The sequence below is a fragment of the Colletotrichum costaricense genome (genome assembly GCF_030867565.1).
Source record: "Colletotrichum costaricense strain IMI 309622 chromosome Unknown Scaffold_1.1, whole genome shotgun sequence".
Taxonomy (NCBI): Eukaryota; Fungi; Ascomycota; class Sordariomycetes; order Glomerellales; family Glomerellaceae; genus Colletotrichum; species Colletotrichum costaricense.
The window spans coordinates 3588453-3604016 of record NW_026848230.1 but is presented as its reverse complement, the minus strand read 5'-3'; the positions used below and the strand labels follow the sequence as shown (position 1 = coordinate 3604016).

The 15564-nt window shown below is 47.1% G+C and overlaps 3 protein-coding genes across 3 annotated transcripts; 2 read left to right on the top strand and 1 right to left on the bottom strand.

Moving 5' to 3' along the window:
* Positions 1-2367: 2367 nt before the first annotated feature.
* Positions 2368-2661, top strand: CCOS01_01243 (uncharacterized protein; the record flags this gene model as incomplete). Its single annotated transcript, XM_060449439.1, has 2 exons — positions 2368-2558; positions 2616-2661. The coding sequence occupies 2 exons, from the start codon at positions 2368-2370 to the stop codon at positions 2659-2661; spliced, it is 237 nt and encodes a 78-aa protein (XP_060320877.1).
* A 3314-nt stretch (positions 2662-5975) lies between these two features.
* Positions 5976-8127, bottom strand: CCOS01_01242 (adhesin protein Mad1; the record flags this gene model as incomplete). Its single annotated transcript, XM_060449438.1, has 2 exons — positions 5976-7979; positions 8068-8127. The coding sequence occupies 2 exons, from the start codon at positions 8125-8127 to the stop codon at positions 5976-5978; spliced, it is 2064 nt and encodes a 687-aa protein (XP_060320876.1).
* Positions 8128-11826: 3699 nt separating this feature from the next.
* CCOS01_01241 (uncharacterized protein) lies at positions 11827-12450 on the top strand (the record flags this gene model as incomplete). The annotated part of the gene is made up of 1 exon (XM_060449437.1): positions 11827-12450. The coding sequence occupies one exon, from the start codon at positions 11827-11829 to the stop codon at positions 12448-12450; it is 624 nt and encodes a 207-aa protein (XP_060320875.1).
* Positions 12451-15564: the final 3114 nt, after the last annotated feature.

Sequence of the window (15564 nt, the reverse complement as noted above, 5' to 3'; positions counted from 1 at the left end):
GACGTCACGCCAACTTGGTGACCACTTAATCGGCACATACCATTATATTTTTGACTAAATACTTACCAGTTTAATGTTATCAGTCATAGCTCGGCTGGCCTGTCGAGACGGATCGGCCCTGGATTGTCAGCAAACATTACAAATATCATAACATTTCAAACAAAGGATTACCTTCTTAGCCCTTCTTCGTGTGAAAGGTGTCAAGTAAGCAGCGAGAGTTTTTCTGGACTATTCTGTCAATCTTGGAGGCTCCATGTAACCGAGGGCAGTGTTCCAATACATGTTTGTGGATCTATGGTCACCTGGCTCAGTGGTATGTCAGTCCAGGTCACCAATCTTTTGACTTATGATCATGGGCTTTCTTCCTGACCTCAAAGCTCCTTTCGAAGGCTCTCGAATATTGCCATGTCATCATTTAGCTAACGCTTGCTGCAATAAGTCTTCAAACTGATCGACAAACCCAGGTCTCTTAGTATTTCCTCTGAAGCTGAGGTTGTCGTTACATCAGATACGTCATGCTACCCTTCGTCCTCCACATCATACATATAGCGTCATGTCCGTCATACCGTCCTCCGCACCACCGGATTACCTTTGGGCACATGGACCCCGGACGAAGCGGACGATCACATGTACTCCGGACTCAACGGATGCGGTCCATAAATTCTTGGCACCTCGGAGTAGGGAACGTGGCCGGGGTGCGCATTGAAACGTATATGGGCCGTGGAAGACTCGGGAATCGTCCCCGGTAACTTTAAACGTTATGCGTATTTTTCTCTGGATCGGAAGACTAACCCTGCGGTACGCTCCACTGCTCGTAGTCACTTCCGGAAACCGCTAGTGAGGCTTTCTCTACCGGTGATTACTTAACTTAGTAGAGGTCAGGGGTTGTAAAGACGACGTATGGTCTGATCTGCGTTATTCGAGTTTGGGATTGATTAGCTGAATATCATGGATTCTTGGTGATTGCTGATGTAATGGGTCATGATGAGAAGGTCAGTCAGAACAAGAATCACTGCTCTACTGCAACTTTTCGGAACAGAGTGCCTATAGAGTCTACAACACCGCTTCGTAGCCGCGGATCTATGCTATCATAGCCATCACGACTAACACTACATCGGCGCCGGTCCAGATCCCGCACTCCTCGGCCCAAATCAACAGACATAGCCCGGTACTAAGCCAGCCCTCTTTACAGAGTTCACAGAAACGTCACCGCCCCGCCACCGCAAGCCTCACGACGTAGTCGTACGGGGTCCGGTCTAGAAGCCGCAACAACGGAACAAACTCATCTGAACGGTGTCTTCCTCTCTGCCCAACGTCACCTAACCCAGGATAGGGAAGCCTCTCAAGTCGGGAAATTCCCACTTTCAGCTGTTCGCACGAGAAGGCTTGACCCGAGGCAGTGGTTTGTGTGGTTCTCCACCATGACCATGGGAAGTAAAGCCCGACGACTTGGATACTGGAACTTCTTGCTATAGTTGCCCGTTTTTTTCTCGTTTTCGTCTCAAGTATAACTCAACCAGCCCACGCGACGTCACAGAACGACCCGCAGTAAGAAATATATGCCGAGGTGCCAGCCGCAAGTTGTGTCGTCTGATGTTTCCTGCCTTTGCATGAATAGCGGTAGGTAATCGGTAGGCTATGCACGGACTGCCGGACAGCGCCTGTATGGATTTACACCCAACAAACTTCCTTCTAGTTGCCTAATACGGAAGCCGATCGCGAGAAGGTATTCGCTTACTACTACGTAGGAGGGAACCGCAGGTCATTGATCCGGACCCGGCGGAGTCGGCGGCACGCAAATCGGGAGACCTTCCAAGGGAAGACCCCGGACGACCGTAGCTGGATCCGAATACGGAGAGCTGAAGGCAATCGGTTGGTCCCCACTACGATCTTGAAGCTTTGAAGTGAGAGCGAGAAAGAGGGAGAGGGAGGTCGGGGCATTACATCATTGCGGTTGTCATTGCTGTCAGATATCCCTGTCTCCCGTGAAGTGACGTCCGGCACACACACTTACCCACGCATTTGGCTGAGCCCTGCGGTGGTCTGGGCATGGACTATGCGTCCTGTAGAGGCAGGGTTGCACGTCCAGCGTTCTCCTACACGGGCGTCGATCGCGGTAAGGCAGGTGAAGGATGTTGGGTCATGAGAGGTTTGCGAAAATCTATATAGATGAGTAGAATTCCCACCTCCTCCCCTGGCTTTGAATATCAAACAATTACACATCAACAAAATAACTATAACTTCCAAGACGCATTCCACACATCAACATTAAGTAGCCTTCAAACTACCAACGAAGTACTACAACTCGAGAAAAACCATCAAGCAGAACCTACATACCTACGACACTTACCACCTCCTATCGCCAACATGCAGTTTTCCACCGTCTTCGCCATCTTCGCCGCCACCATGGTCGCCGCCGCACCCACATCTCCCATGGACTCAACTCTTGAGGTCAGAAAGGACCCCGGTGCCATCGCCGCCTGCGAGACGCAGACAGCAGCCGACCAGGTTGCCTGCATTGATAAGTGCAACAAGGACGCCGCCTGCATCACCGCTTGGTAAGTCAGAGTCAAAAAGCGCTTGATGTCAGAAGAATGATACTAACTATGCAATAGCTCTCTGGATGCTGCCCAGAAGTACACTGCTTGCGCCACGAACTAGACTCAGAGTGATATCAGCGGTTGAATAAGTGTAGGCTAAGAGAGTGGGAACATGAAGCATTAGAGATTGCATAGCAAGCGACCAAACTGTAAGATTATAAGGAGCATTTGTTTGGACTTAGAGAGAGAGCGAAAGGTCTAGCTTCAATGAATTATTAGATTCTTGTGTAACCAAGCCCGTCATGGAGTGAGGTCTATTGCGTGAAGAAAAGCAACGCCAAGGTCTTGAGAACTCTTATGTTTGCAGTACAGCGTAATCCTGCAATAATCTTTACATTATGCCTCATTTGAAATCTTTAGCCTCCAATATATCTCGAGAGGAGGGCGAAAGTGACGCCACATCTCAATGTATGGTCTCGAACCATGCTGGGGGCGCAGAATATGAAGTGCTTAGCATCAATGCCGATGCGAATCGACAAGATGGACCATCTCCTCCGCCAGAAACTTCACAAAGACCACATCCTCTGCTGAAGTGCACAACAAAGTCACGCCGTATACTCGTCATTCACTGGTTACTGATGACTCGGCATGGAGCCACAGTGGATACACAACCCCCCTTCCCTGAGACACCGATCTCGCCAGCATGAGCTGGCTTGCAAAAGTCTAACCGGGCGTCACGGCACCATCAGATGGCTTGGTGCCAACTGAACTTACAAAAGCAAGTACAACAATAGCACACGATCAAGTACTCAACCAGACTCCAAATTTCAAAGATGGATGACTGGTTTACTGCTCCTTGGGAGCTCCGGCGCCGGGTTTCGGCGAGGGTCCTGCCCCGTCCACTGGTAACTACGACCGGGTCTCCTCGTTCTCGGTATTGAGACGATTCAACTTGGAGTCAAGGCGGGGCCTCGGTAGTCGGTCGATTGATCACACATGGAAATGACCAGGAAAATGAAAGGCTACGACAAGAAAACGCCATTCGTCTCGCAACATAGCGCTCAACGCTTTATCAAGCACAGTTCAGGGTGAATCTATTGGCCTTGTGAAAGTATCAGGTAAAATGGGAACAAGTCGACCACATGTTGTTTCGACGGGCGGTCTTGTTGGACGGGCTGAGGGGAATGACTCCGAGGCATGTGCAACGTCGTCTCCGAAGCCGGGACCGAGGCACCGCAAAAGTGGGGCTACTACCGTACTTCTCGGGCCGGTGCCGACGAACGAACGGCGAATGAACATTGTAGCACAGATCGCTTTAGCTCTGCCGCAAGGTAGAGCTGGATATTCACTGTAGTTCCATATACAGGCTCTTCAAAGGTCCGATGGACCTATAACGACATCTAATCCCGCACGGCGGCTTCTACATTATGTCATTCATCACACTTCATCTCGTAGCTCAAGCATTCTAATTTATACTTATATTCCATCAAAATCATGAGAATATTGATTGGGGCAATAAAATGTGGGTGAGATTTGATAGCTCTGAAGTGATTGGCGAAAGTAAGAATCTCGGCGATCCTTAACTGTTGAATGGAATCGAAGGCCTTGAGCCCAAAGAAGACGCTTCCGGCCATCAAGTCGATAACTTTGGGTAACATGATCGACCGTAGTGAAGAAAGCTCCCTCGATATGAAGCGGCTGTCAAATTCCGGGAATATCACCTTCATGAGATTCAATAGGTAGGCGTTCCCGACTCCTCAACTGGTGTTCTCTCTGAAGCTCTCCAAAATGGGTGGATGTACGGTGATGATTAGGTTACCTGCCTCATTCGGTGGCCGAAAAGCGTTTCTCAGGACGTTGGGAAAGACTTCTTCTTGATGTCGCTTTCAATTTCACATCGCTACAGCGGTACGAATTCCAGATAGCTGCGCCAGGTGATCAACCCCGGTAGTAGGGACTTGTTCTTCGATATGGCAGAGGTTCTGACTCTGAAAATTTTTTATTCCACTTTGGATTATTTCAGTAATGGAAATTATCATATCGTCCGCGTAGATGGGAAGAGTCTGGTAAGTTTATCGCCAACAAACCTATCAACGCAATCTAGCCTGAGACAAGTAGGTTACGAGGTTGAACCAGACATTCCAAATCAGTCATTCTTTACCTTACCTCCATCCATACCTGAACACAACTTACGTGAGTGTAGGCTATATCTCAAAAAATTGTGTCATTCGCTGTTGAGCTAGGCTCTCCGAATGGGAGATCCAAGTCCCCAAGCCCCGAACTGAACCTCAAGCATAGCCGGAACTCTTCCGCAGGTCAATCCAGCTTCTTCGATTCCCAAACGGAGTCCATGATGGTCAGATAAATGGCATTTCAGAATCACTCTCACGAATCGTCAACTCTACAGCAGTATAATGGGAACATACAAACTTGCAACGATCTAGCGCCAGTGTATACCCCATCCTCGACCCAGACCCGACCCCAAGCTCCTCAAGTAATGGCGATACCTAGAAAACGGACCCTCAGCTAGGCCGACGGACGCCTATTCTACCATGGTTGTCGAAACCCCTCAGACGGATGACCATGGTTTCTGCCTTTTGTGAAGAGAGGGGAAGGGGAAAGGAGGGGGGTTCATGGTCAATGCTCCCCCGGCGAGCCCGTGAACACTCAATCAACGGGCCAATGTACAACATGATTATGGGCATACGTACTTCAGATGGACTTTATCAAGTTGGTAAGTGAGCATCGATTCAACACGGAGAGCCATGCGAAGACGAAAATGAACTTTTTGGCTCCCCCTATCTACCTTATGTCATACCAGTTATGGGACAAAGGGGAATCGATCGCATTACAACGGCTCATTTCCGGGGTCGTCTCAACTACAACGTCACATGACTCAGTGCGACCTTGACAGTAGCAGCAGCATGCCCGGACTCACGTAGAACAGTCAGTACGACCAAGCTCGAACCTAACAGATTTATTAGAAATGTCACTTGAGTACTCGGAGGATTGGAACACATCACAAGGCAAGAGGAACCAAAACGTCATTGTAGAGCGCATTTCTATTCCTCTCGAAAGGAACTAGCTAATTAAGTATTAATCCAACAAGCCAAGGGGTATAAAAAATCTTCCAACACCCTTTTTTTCTGATGCGCTCTAAAAGTTCGCGGCCAAGTTGAGATAAATGTGGGAATATAGAGCCTTTTTAACACCGAATGTTTCCAGACCTATAAAAAACCACCTATGCAATGTGTTTGTTTCGTAAGGATCGTAAGAATGATATGTAAAATTGCGGGCTTGTAGATTACAGATTTGTGTGTGCGTGCAGCGACTTGGATACAGTAAGGAAATTTTGGGGGGTAGCATCTCTCCTCCGCGCTCAAGTAAGTTTCATCTTAGTAGAGGGGAGGGGAGAAAGCAGCCATGTTACCCAGCTTAGAATGCAGCGAGGGCAGCAATGGCAACAACGGCACCGAGGCCGAAGGTGGTCTTGCCAGCACCGGCGACAACGACGCCAGTGGTGGTAGGGACGGCAGCACCGCCAGTGCCGACGGGAGTGGTCTTGCTGGCGCCAGCGGCGGGGGTGGTAGGGTAGGGAGCAACCGGGGCCTGGGAAGAGGCAGTCGCGCCGGGGGCAACGGGGGTTCCGGCGGGGGCAGAGGGAGCCGGGACGGGAACGACGACCGAGGCGGAGTTGGTGGCGAAGGAGACGTGGGGAACCTCGAGAGTGGTCTTGATGATGGCGGTGGTGGAGGAACCGGGAACGGTGGTGCCAGAGGTGACGCAGGGGACAACGATGGTCTTGTCAACGGTGACGGTGGTGTACTCAGCAGGGTTGGTGGCAGCGGGCTTGGTGGCCGAGACGGTGATGGCGGTGGTGATGGTGGCAGGGACAGTGACGATGGCAGGGTTCTCAGGGATGTGAGCAGCGCAGATGCCTTGGAAGAACTGAGTAGCCTTGGAGATGATCTCGTCGCTGGCACCGTAGGAGTAGATGCAAGAGAAGACGTTCTCGACGAACTTGGAGTCGGGGCAGAAGCAGTTGACATCAGAGTTGTCAGTGCAGCCGGAAGAGAACATCCAGGTGCTCAAGCACTGGGGAACGACATCGGGGCAGGGAAGAGTCTCAACGGGGCCAGCGGGAACAGTGACCGAGGCGACAGGCTTCTGGGAGGAGACACCCTGGGAAGGAACACCGGCGGGCTGGGTGGCAGCAGGCTTGGAGGGAACACCGGGGGTGTGGACGAAGGTCTCGGTGACGGGGCAGATGGTGGTAGAGACGGGGACGGTGACGGTGACAACGGCGTGGGACTTGGCGGGGCAGTTGGTGACCTCGGGAGCGCAGGAAGTGACGGTCTCAACGCGGGTGGTGTAGACGGTGGAGGTGGTGTCGTAGACAGTGGTCTTGGTCTCGGGGACGGCGGGGACGGTCGCGGGGACGGTCTCAGCAGGCTGGGTGCCATTGCCGGGGACGGTGGGAACGGAGGCGCTGGGGAGGGCAGCAGAGGTAGTCTCACCGCCGACGGGCTTGGTGACAGACTCGACAGGCTTGGTGGTCTCCTCAGTGGGCTTGGAGACAATGGGGGTCTCGGCAGGCTTGGTAACGGAAGGAACAACAGCAGTGGTCGAGTCCGCGGGGATGGAGATGGAGGGGAGGGCAGCGGAGGTGGTCTCGCCCTTGCTGGGAACGGGAGCAGTCTCGGTCTCCTTGGAGGGGCCGGTGGTGGCAGGCTTGGTGGCCTCAGTGGTCTCCTCAACGGGCTTGGTGGGCTTGGAGACGGAGGGAACAACGGCGGTGGAGGTGGCCTCGGCCTCGGAGGTGGTCTTGACGGGCTTGTCGTGAGTCTTGGTGCTCAAGGTGGTGGCGATGGCGAAAGAGCTGGTCTTGGTCTTGGGAGGGACGGTGGTCTGGGGAGGGCTGCAGTCGAAGCTGATGGTGTGGATGCCAACACCGCAGGTGGTCTTGGGCTTGGAGGGCTGCTCAGGGTAGACAATGGTGACGTTCTTGGCACCACCGCACTGGGAGTTCTTGACAGTAGTTCCAGACTTGGAGCAGGCAGAGCGGTGCTTGCAGCTGGAGCCATCGGGCATGTCGTAGTGGAACTCGAGGTCGCAGTCGAACTCGACGGAGACGTCGAAGTGGACAATGGAGAACTTGTCGGGGGAGCTAGTGCCGGAGCCACAGCCGAAGGAGGGAGAGGTCTCCTTGGTGCTTCCGCAAGAGCCCTCAATGACCTTGCCCTTGCCGAAGGTGCGGGGAGCGAGAACATCGCGCTTGGAGAAATCGCTTCCGCAGGTCCAGCCCTTGAAGTCGAAGCCGCCATAGTTGCTGAACGATCCAGTGTTCAAGTCACCCCAGGAGAAGCCATCCTTCTGCTTGTCGTCACACTTGTTGTCGGTGTTCTCGGGGCAGGTGAAGGAAGGGAACTTGTTCCAGCCCTGTGAAGCTTGTTAGTGATCACCGACCAGAAGAGTAGACGAGATCTCATGTGAGATTCGACTGTGGAGATGTTGTTGTAAGACTTACGGTAGCAGTGACCTGGCTGACGCCGGCGGCAAGGGCCAGAAGAGCAACGCTGTTCTTCATTTTGAATGATGGACGAGGATTCTTTCTTTGAAGTGAGAGTGAGAGATACTTTGTTCTAGTGAAAGTAGAGGAAACAAAAAACTAAGTTGGTATTAAGTTGAGAGTAAAGAAGCGAATGACTTTACACTCAGAAAGCGAATGGACTGTTGTTTGATAGAACGAAAGTAGGAAAGAATGTTCGATGAAGATGAGAATCGAAACAGTAAACATGAGCGGGAAGAGGAAGAGTCTATATACAAGAACGACGACTCCTATCACTGGGGATGGTTGGGTGTGAGGTTCCCAGTCCTCACCCTCACCCTCACCCTCACCCTCACCCTCACCCTCACCTGAGCAGGCGGCTTGCCTGGAGGGGGGGTGGGAGACTGACAGACTGAGTGACTGACTGAACAGACGCAGAGAGAGGACCGAACGGGGATGAGGGACGGAGACGGGGTGGATCCAGGCAGGAGGTGCAAGTGCAAGGCCGTGCTGCACGGACTAGGTACAGCGGACCCGTGGCATGGCCATGGATGTGGACAGCACTCGCACTAGGCATGGGGGCTTGTGGACTGGCTGATGGATGGCCGTGGTGCGGTGGTGGGCGCAGATGTGGATATGGGATGGGTGGATGGAGGCTAAAGGAGGAGAGGTCACCGGAGGGCATGGCAAGCAAGGCAAAGCGAAGCCGGGTTTGATGCCGGCCTCTTCGAAGGCCATGCTATCCGCCAACAGGGGTTTGGTTCTCCAAGCAGACTTCTGGATGGTGCTACGACTGAAGACTGGGCTGGGAAATGGGGGATTGCAGGATGGGGCCAGAAACAGCACTGCCTTCTTCCCATCCGGCACCTGAGCGGTTGAACGGTTCCTATTCGAGCAACTTGTTGCTCGGATCGGAGCCAGGAACAGACGGAGAAGGGTGCATTTGGGCACTGCAGCCCCTGGACAACCTCTTTGATCCTTGAGCATGAGGACGGGACTCTCTGTGTGTGTCTCCATCCCAATGGTTGAACAGTGGCCTCCTCGCTCAAGTCCCGGAGGCCCTCTCCATAAACTACATGGAGGTTACGGCACATGGTTGACGAATTAGAAGTGATGGATGTTGAGATTGAGTGTGCTCAGCCTTCCGGAACAAAGGTAATGCTCATGCTCGTAGGCCAGGCTGAGTTTCATGCTCATGCATAACCGTGTGATGGTGCTTAATTGGAGAGATCCGCAGTTGCTTTGGCGGTGCCATAGGGTTTAGTCAGATTAGGGGCAAGATGGGGATGTGTGTTCTGTGAACAATGACGATATGCTACGGCCGAGGGCAAGATGGAGAAGTGTTCATGAATAACAACACGGACGCCATGTGGAGATGGCGGTTGATGCAGGACCGAGACTAAAGAGCACCGCCTGTTATGCTCGAGATGAAGGTGTCGACGATCCGTCAAAGCCATGGGCGGACGGAAAGGACGGGAAGCGAATGCAAGACAAGCCAGACAGCGTCGGTGGGTTGGACTTGCTTGGTGAGAGTGAGAGTGAGAGTAAGATGTTGAGTCGAGTCTGTGAGTTGCGGATGGAGATGAGATGAGGTCGGTGCGTACGCTTTGGTGCCGCCGTCTGCGACTTTCAGATGACTGGAGGGAGCGAGCGAGCGAGCGAGGGGCAGCAGGTTGTCTGTCTGTCTTAGACATGACGGTAGCCTAAGTCTGACTGTCTGTTTCTGTGCATTCTGTACCCGAACAGGAACCGTGTGCCATGGATCGTGGATCGCAGAACCGTGGGCGGTGGTGAAGGATGCAGACTGCAAAGTTGCCATCTGCCAGTTCTGCGCTTTGTTTTGCCGCCGCCGTGACGCTTGGGCGGTAAAGTGAGTAGTCGGGTACGTACCCTTGGTGACCTTCCCCCTTGCCATCCAATGCTGTCCCGTTCAGGAACAGGAAAGAGCATGGACAGGGGCTGCCTACCTAAAGAGACCCCGTCGCCGACGACGTGAGAAGGCCCAAGCTGTGAGCTGCCTCTCTCTCTGGCCCCCCTGCAGTCTGCAGACTGTCGACTGCAAGAAAAGACGGATGCACCTGTTGAGTGTTCATTCAGTGGCAAAGTACAAGTAAGGTGCGGATGCATAGGTAGCAGAGACGAGAGTCTGGAGTGCAGTTCTAGGCTGGCCGTTTGCGCTATCCTTCCCCAGAAGCTTGCTTTTCTCTCGCCGGGCTTGGTCTGAAATCTAGGCTTGACGCCACAGGGAATCTGAATCTCCCCCAGCAGAACAGAGTACCTACTGCGGTAGAGACTGGACGCCTTTTTTGATCTTTTGAGGGGACAACGGGCGCCTACCCCGATCTAAGTGACCCCGTGGCTTACCATCTGCGACTCGCTGTAACTGTACCTTATCCCGCATTGGGAATGGCTCATCGTTAGCCAGTCTATTTGGTAATCGCTCTACAACTTCACACACTTTTGATTGTCGGTTGCGACTCTGCTCACAAAACACTGTAACCCCAAGGGTGCACCAATTCTTTCCCATCGGTGGGTGGCTTTTACTTTAGTCAGGGGCAGAAAGACCTTACCATAGTAGGTACTCCGTACCCGCCCCGCCATCCATCCATCCAAAGACCCCACCACTTCACATCCAGCCAATCGTGGATTATTACGGGCTGGAGTCTCTGGGGTTGAACTACGGCGAATCTGGACGTCTCAAACGGACTCGCCGCCGCCTTTCGCCCTCCAATAAACGGCGTGGATTGGATGCCCCAGGATGCCTCGATACGCTGGCCTCCGCGCCTAACGTCAGCCCATCCAGCACTTTGGGGCTCTTTGGAAGATCAACACGGCGGCAAGGCACATATGGAGGCACCGAATGCTGCACGTAATCATTACCCGTGTGTATTTTAGGCCTAGCAAAAGGTCACCAAAAGTTAATTTGAAAGGTTGATAATGTTAACCGTGTTCCAGCCTGCATCCGTGTCCATCTCAGCCTCCCTCTATGGAGCGTCTCAAGGATCACCTTAGCAAAGTTTGAGTTGTATGTAGTGCAGACAGATACAGACAGTTAGAGACGGGAGAGACTGTTAACTCTTGTTATCGATTTTTTTAATCTGCAGAATCAATTCTTGGTCCATCCTACCCTAGCCCTCCAGATAGATGGAAGTCGATAATACGCGGACCACTCTGCGTACCCGTGTATTGGCACCTGGGCCCATTGGTGTACCTCCCGTCGGACCTCCCACCTGAAGGACGGAAGCATTGGACGAAAGAAGCTCATGGCGGTGGAAAGGGGCTAGCCAATGACAGCTGGCAGATCATCTCAAGTCACCCTCACAAAGTTGAAAGAGACAACAGACAATTTGGTCGCACCTATCTTACCTGAACTCATTCCTCAAGAAGTAAAGACACTTACTCGACGAATCAACTCAACTTCCTAGGTAGTTCCCTGCCGCCCATGACCCTTTCTGTCCTGTCATGCTCCGAACAACGGCTCTTTTGAGGCCCAGAGGGTTGCTTTGGGCTGCTTTCTACTTGTCAGTTGACACAGACACTCATTACTTGCATCCCGACTCCTTGCCGCCTGTCTGCTCCTTTGAATTGTTCCTAGCCTCTCGAGTCTTCTACAACCTCTCCTCTGGAGACTTCTCCTACCAAGCGAGGGGCTCCTTGCCCAGTCCAAGTTGAAACGCTCAGCCACAGCGCCAGCTTCTCCGTTGCGCTAATGCAGGAACAGCATCTCGGAGCCAATCAATGACCAGCGGAAAGGAAACCTCTTGGGAAAGGGCAACCCACGACGTTGCCTTGGATCCCTGCCATTTCTCCCCCCTGTCTCTTGCCTTGCCTTGCCAAAAGGAGGGGATTCTTCCTCTCCCCTGCTCCTTCTTCTTACCCCTGCTTGCCCGGGGGCATCCTCTCCACAACTTTTCACTTCCACTTCGTGCCCCTGGCGCCTTGTTCACGGCGTGGCCCTTCCGCCACTCCTTTCCCCCTGGTTCACCACTTCAGCATCCATTCACCTCGAGGCTCGACTCCATCACCCCCAACTCTGCAAGGAAAAAGCATCAATCCACATCCAGATGGTCATACACTTGCATCCAAAGTCCACCTCGATCGCATTCCTTCTCCATCCTGCTACCCTGGACCCCTTGCTCCCGAAGAAAAATTCTGTCAGCAAGGGCACGCCGGAATCTCGAGAGGCTATGCCCTTCAGAGGAGAGCAAGAACACCTGGGATCCCGGCCCAAATCCTCGAAGCACGCTTTACCCGATCATGACGCGACCTGTCGGCCCTGTTGCCCAAATCCATCGACATTGGTTTTCATCCTGGTCGACGATGCTCAGACCTTCTGGCCAGAAGCTCCACGATAGCTCTTGAGCGTTGCTCCTTCCCTCGCTTTTGCTCCCTGCGCTGCCACGCCGCCTACACTCTTCCGAGAAGAATAGGCTCGCTTCAAATCGTTCGATCTAGGACCCAGTCTGGTCGCCACGCCTGTCAAGCGATATTATATCGTGTTGGGTATATTCAATCCCACCGTGTTGCCAAGATATCGCGGCTCGGTCAACCGGCCCAGATCAACCAAAACGAACGGGCCGCTGCTAGTTATCGGGAATGTTTACTCATCCGTCTAAACCTCTATTTGCTTCCGAAAAAGGCCTGCTCGCCAGCTTCATTCTGGCGCATTGTACGGATATCTTTAGGGCGATGATATTCTGCCACCAGCTGCCGCTATTCTGCCACCAAGTGTGGCTACGGCCGCTACACGACCGCCGGTCTCGGGCACATATATAAGCTAGGCTCTGCGTAGTTAGTATTTAAATAGATTAAGCTAATTAGAGGCCGTTAATTAACTTATAGTTAATTAAATTATTTTAGTAAAAAGTACGGTAATTAACGAATTAGCCTAATTAACTACTTAATTAACTACCTAATTAACTACTTAATTAATTATTAATTACTTTATATAGCCCATAGCCCGTAATTTAATAACTTCCTTTATTTTAGCCTCGTACTTTACTTTAACTTCGTACTTATTAATAAGTTTGTTTATTTCGTTTTTTATTATAATATTAATATTATAAATATAATCCTTATTAATTAGATCTTATAATACGTTTAATTATATAAAATTACTAATTAATTAAGATCGTAACTTTATAAATATTAGTAACTAAAGAGCCCTTATAAAATTAATTATATTATTATTAACTACGTTAATTACTTCGTTAATAATAGCTTATTAATACCCTTATTATATTTTTATATTAAGCTCGTACGTATTAAAATTATATATAATCTCGAGGCCTTATTAAGTAAAAATAGCTTTATTTAGTACTAGAAGTATTATTAATAGTAATAGTGCTAATATAAGTACTATTTTTATATATTTAATAACCTTTTTATACTTAAATATAAAGGGCTCTTATTTAAAAAAATATACTTAAATTAACCGCTAGCTTTTTTAATTTAAATATTATAATACCCGCTATATTTATTATAATACTTATTATAAAGCCCTATAAATAACCCTTACCTCGGACTTATAAAAGATCGAATAGGGGGATAGAGGTATTATTATTAATAATAAGCTTTAAACGTTATTAAAACTAATATAAATAGATCTTTTTTAATAATATCGGGGTATTATCCTTAATATATTATTAAAAAATATAATAATAAAATAACTTATAAGTAGTTTAAATTAAATAAAGTATATACTTTCTTAATAGCTTTTTATATAAACCTAAATTTAGTTATTTATTTAATATATAGAGTTCTTATAAAAAGTACTTAAGGGTATTATAATATATATATATATATACCTTTTTTAAAAATAATCTTATAATAATACTTAATACTTTAGCTTAGTAACGGGTTTAATAAGCGCTAATTATAGCTACTTAACCTACTTAAAAAATAACTAATTTATTAAATATAACTTTAAAGTCGCTTATATAATAATAGATTCGTGTTTTAATACTTATATATAAGGATTTAATAATTAATATAGTTAAGTAACTAAAGTATTTAATTTAATTAACCTAAGTAAATACGATTTTCTTATACTATAGCTTAAGCTAAGTATTAATAACATAATTAATTACTATTATAAAATACTTAATAATCTTAAATTTAAATAATTAGTTATAATATATAGTTATTAATTTATTATAGAAGAGATTACCTTAATTTATAAAAAATTATTAAAAACAAGGGTTATATATAATTACGCTAGTCTCGTCCCTCGTAACTAGACTAAAGTAGTACTAGGTCTTAGTTAATATATTAAAGTTAACGTACTAATAATAAAATATATATAGTATTATTTTAAATTAAATATTATTATTAAGGGTATTAAATAAAATAATTTTACGATTTAAATATATAACTTATAAAAATGGAATATCATAGGCCTAGAATAATATTAATAACTAGTTAATAACTTAATAATAATTAGCTTCTTTTTTACTAAATAAAAAGTAGCTCGTAACTTAGAAAGTATAATTATTATTTATAGCTCTATAAATATTAAATAGTAATATATTAAATCGATTAGTTTTATATATAAAATTTATTAATAGAATATCCGGATATTATTAAAATAGGGAAATTATAATAATAAGTATAATAAATAAGCTTATAATATAGTCCATATTATCGTATTAAAAGCGGCACTAATACTTTATAAAATTGCGTAATTAGTTAAATAATTACTTAATAAGGGATCTATTACTTAATTTATTATAATAATAAGTAGCTAGTATATTAAGTATATTACGGGTAACGATACTATTATAATCGCTACTTTTTAATTAAAAACTTAAAAGGATTTAAATAAGTTAAATACCCTTATTTTATTAATTAATAATTTAGTCCTTTTTATTACGTAATAATATATAATAATAACGTATAAAAGTATTAATATTACTAAATAAGTAGTTATAGTAATTATAAAAGTTATTAATAACGGAATAAAAAAGCTAGTTACTATTTAAAAAGTTAATAACGATTTATTAATAGTAGTTTATAAATAAAGTCGAGGATTTATAACGCTTATTTAAATAAGTTAATTTTATAAAGTATTATTATTTTTAATTATAATACGGGCTATAAATATAATAATAAATAATAATAATTAGTACTTTAATAAAGGGTTTATATTAAACTATTTAGACTATAAAGCTAGCCTCGTAAATAGCCTTATTAAATACTACTCTAACTTTAAATAAGCTAAAGAAGCGCTAATTATAAAATAAATAGTCGTATTTTACGTAACCGTATTCGTTATAATTAATAATATATTAATAAATAAAGGGATCGTTAACTTCGTAATTATTCTTATTTTATAGTATATTAACGTTAAGAATAGTTTTAATTAGTAGTAGTAGTAATAGTAGTAATGGCGAGGTTAATAAAGTAGTAGTCGTAGGTAGGTAGGTAGGTAAGTAGGTAGGTAAGTAGGTAGGTAAGTGGGTGGGTATGGGCAGCTAG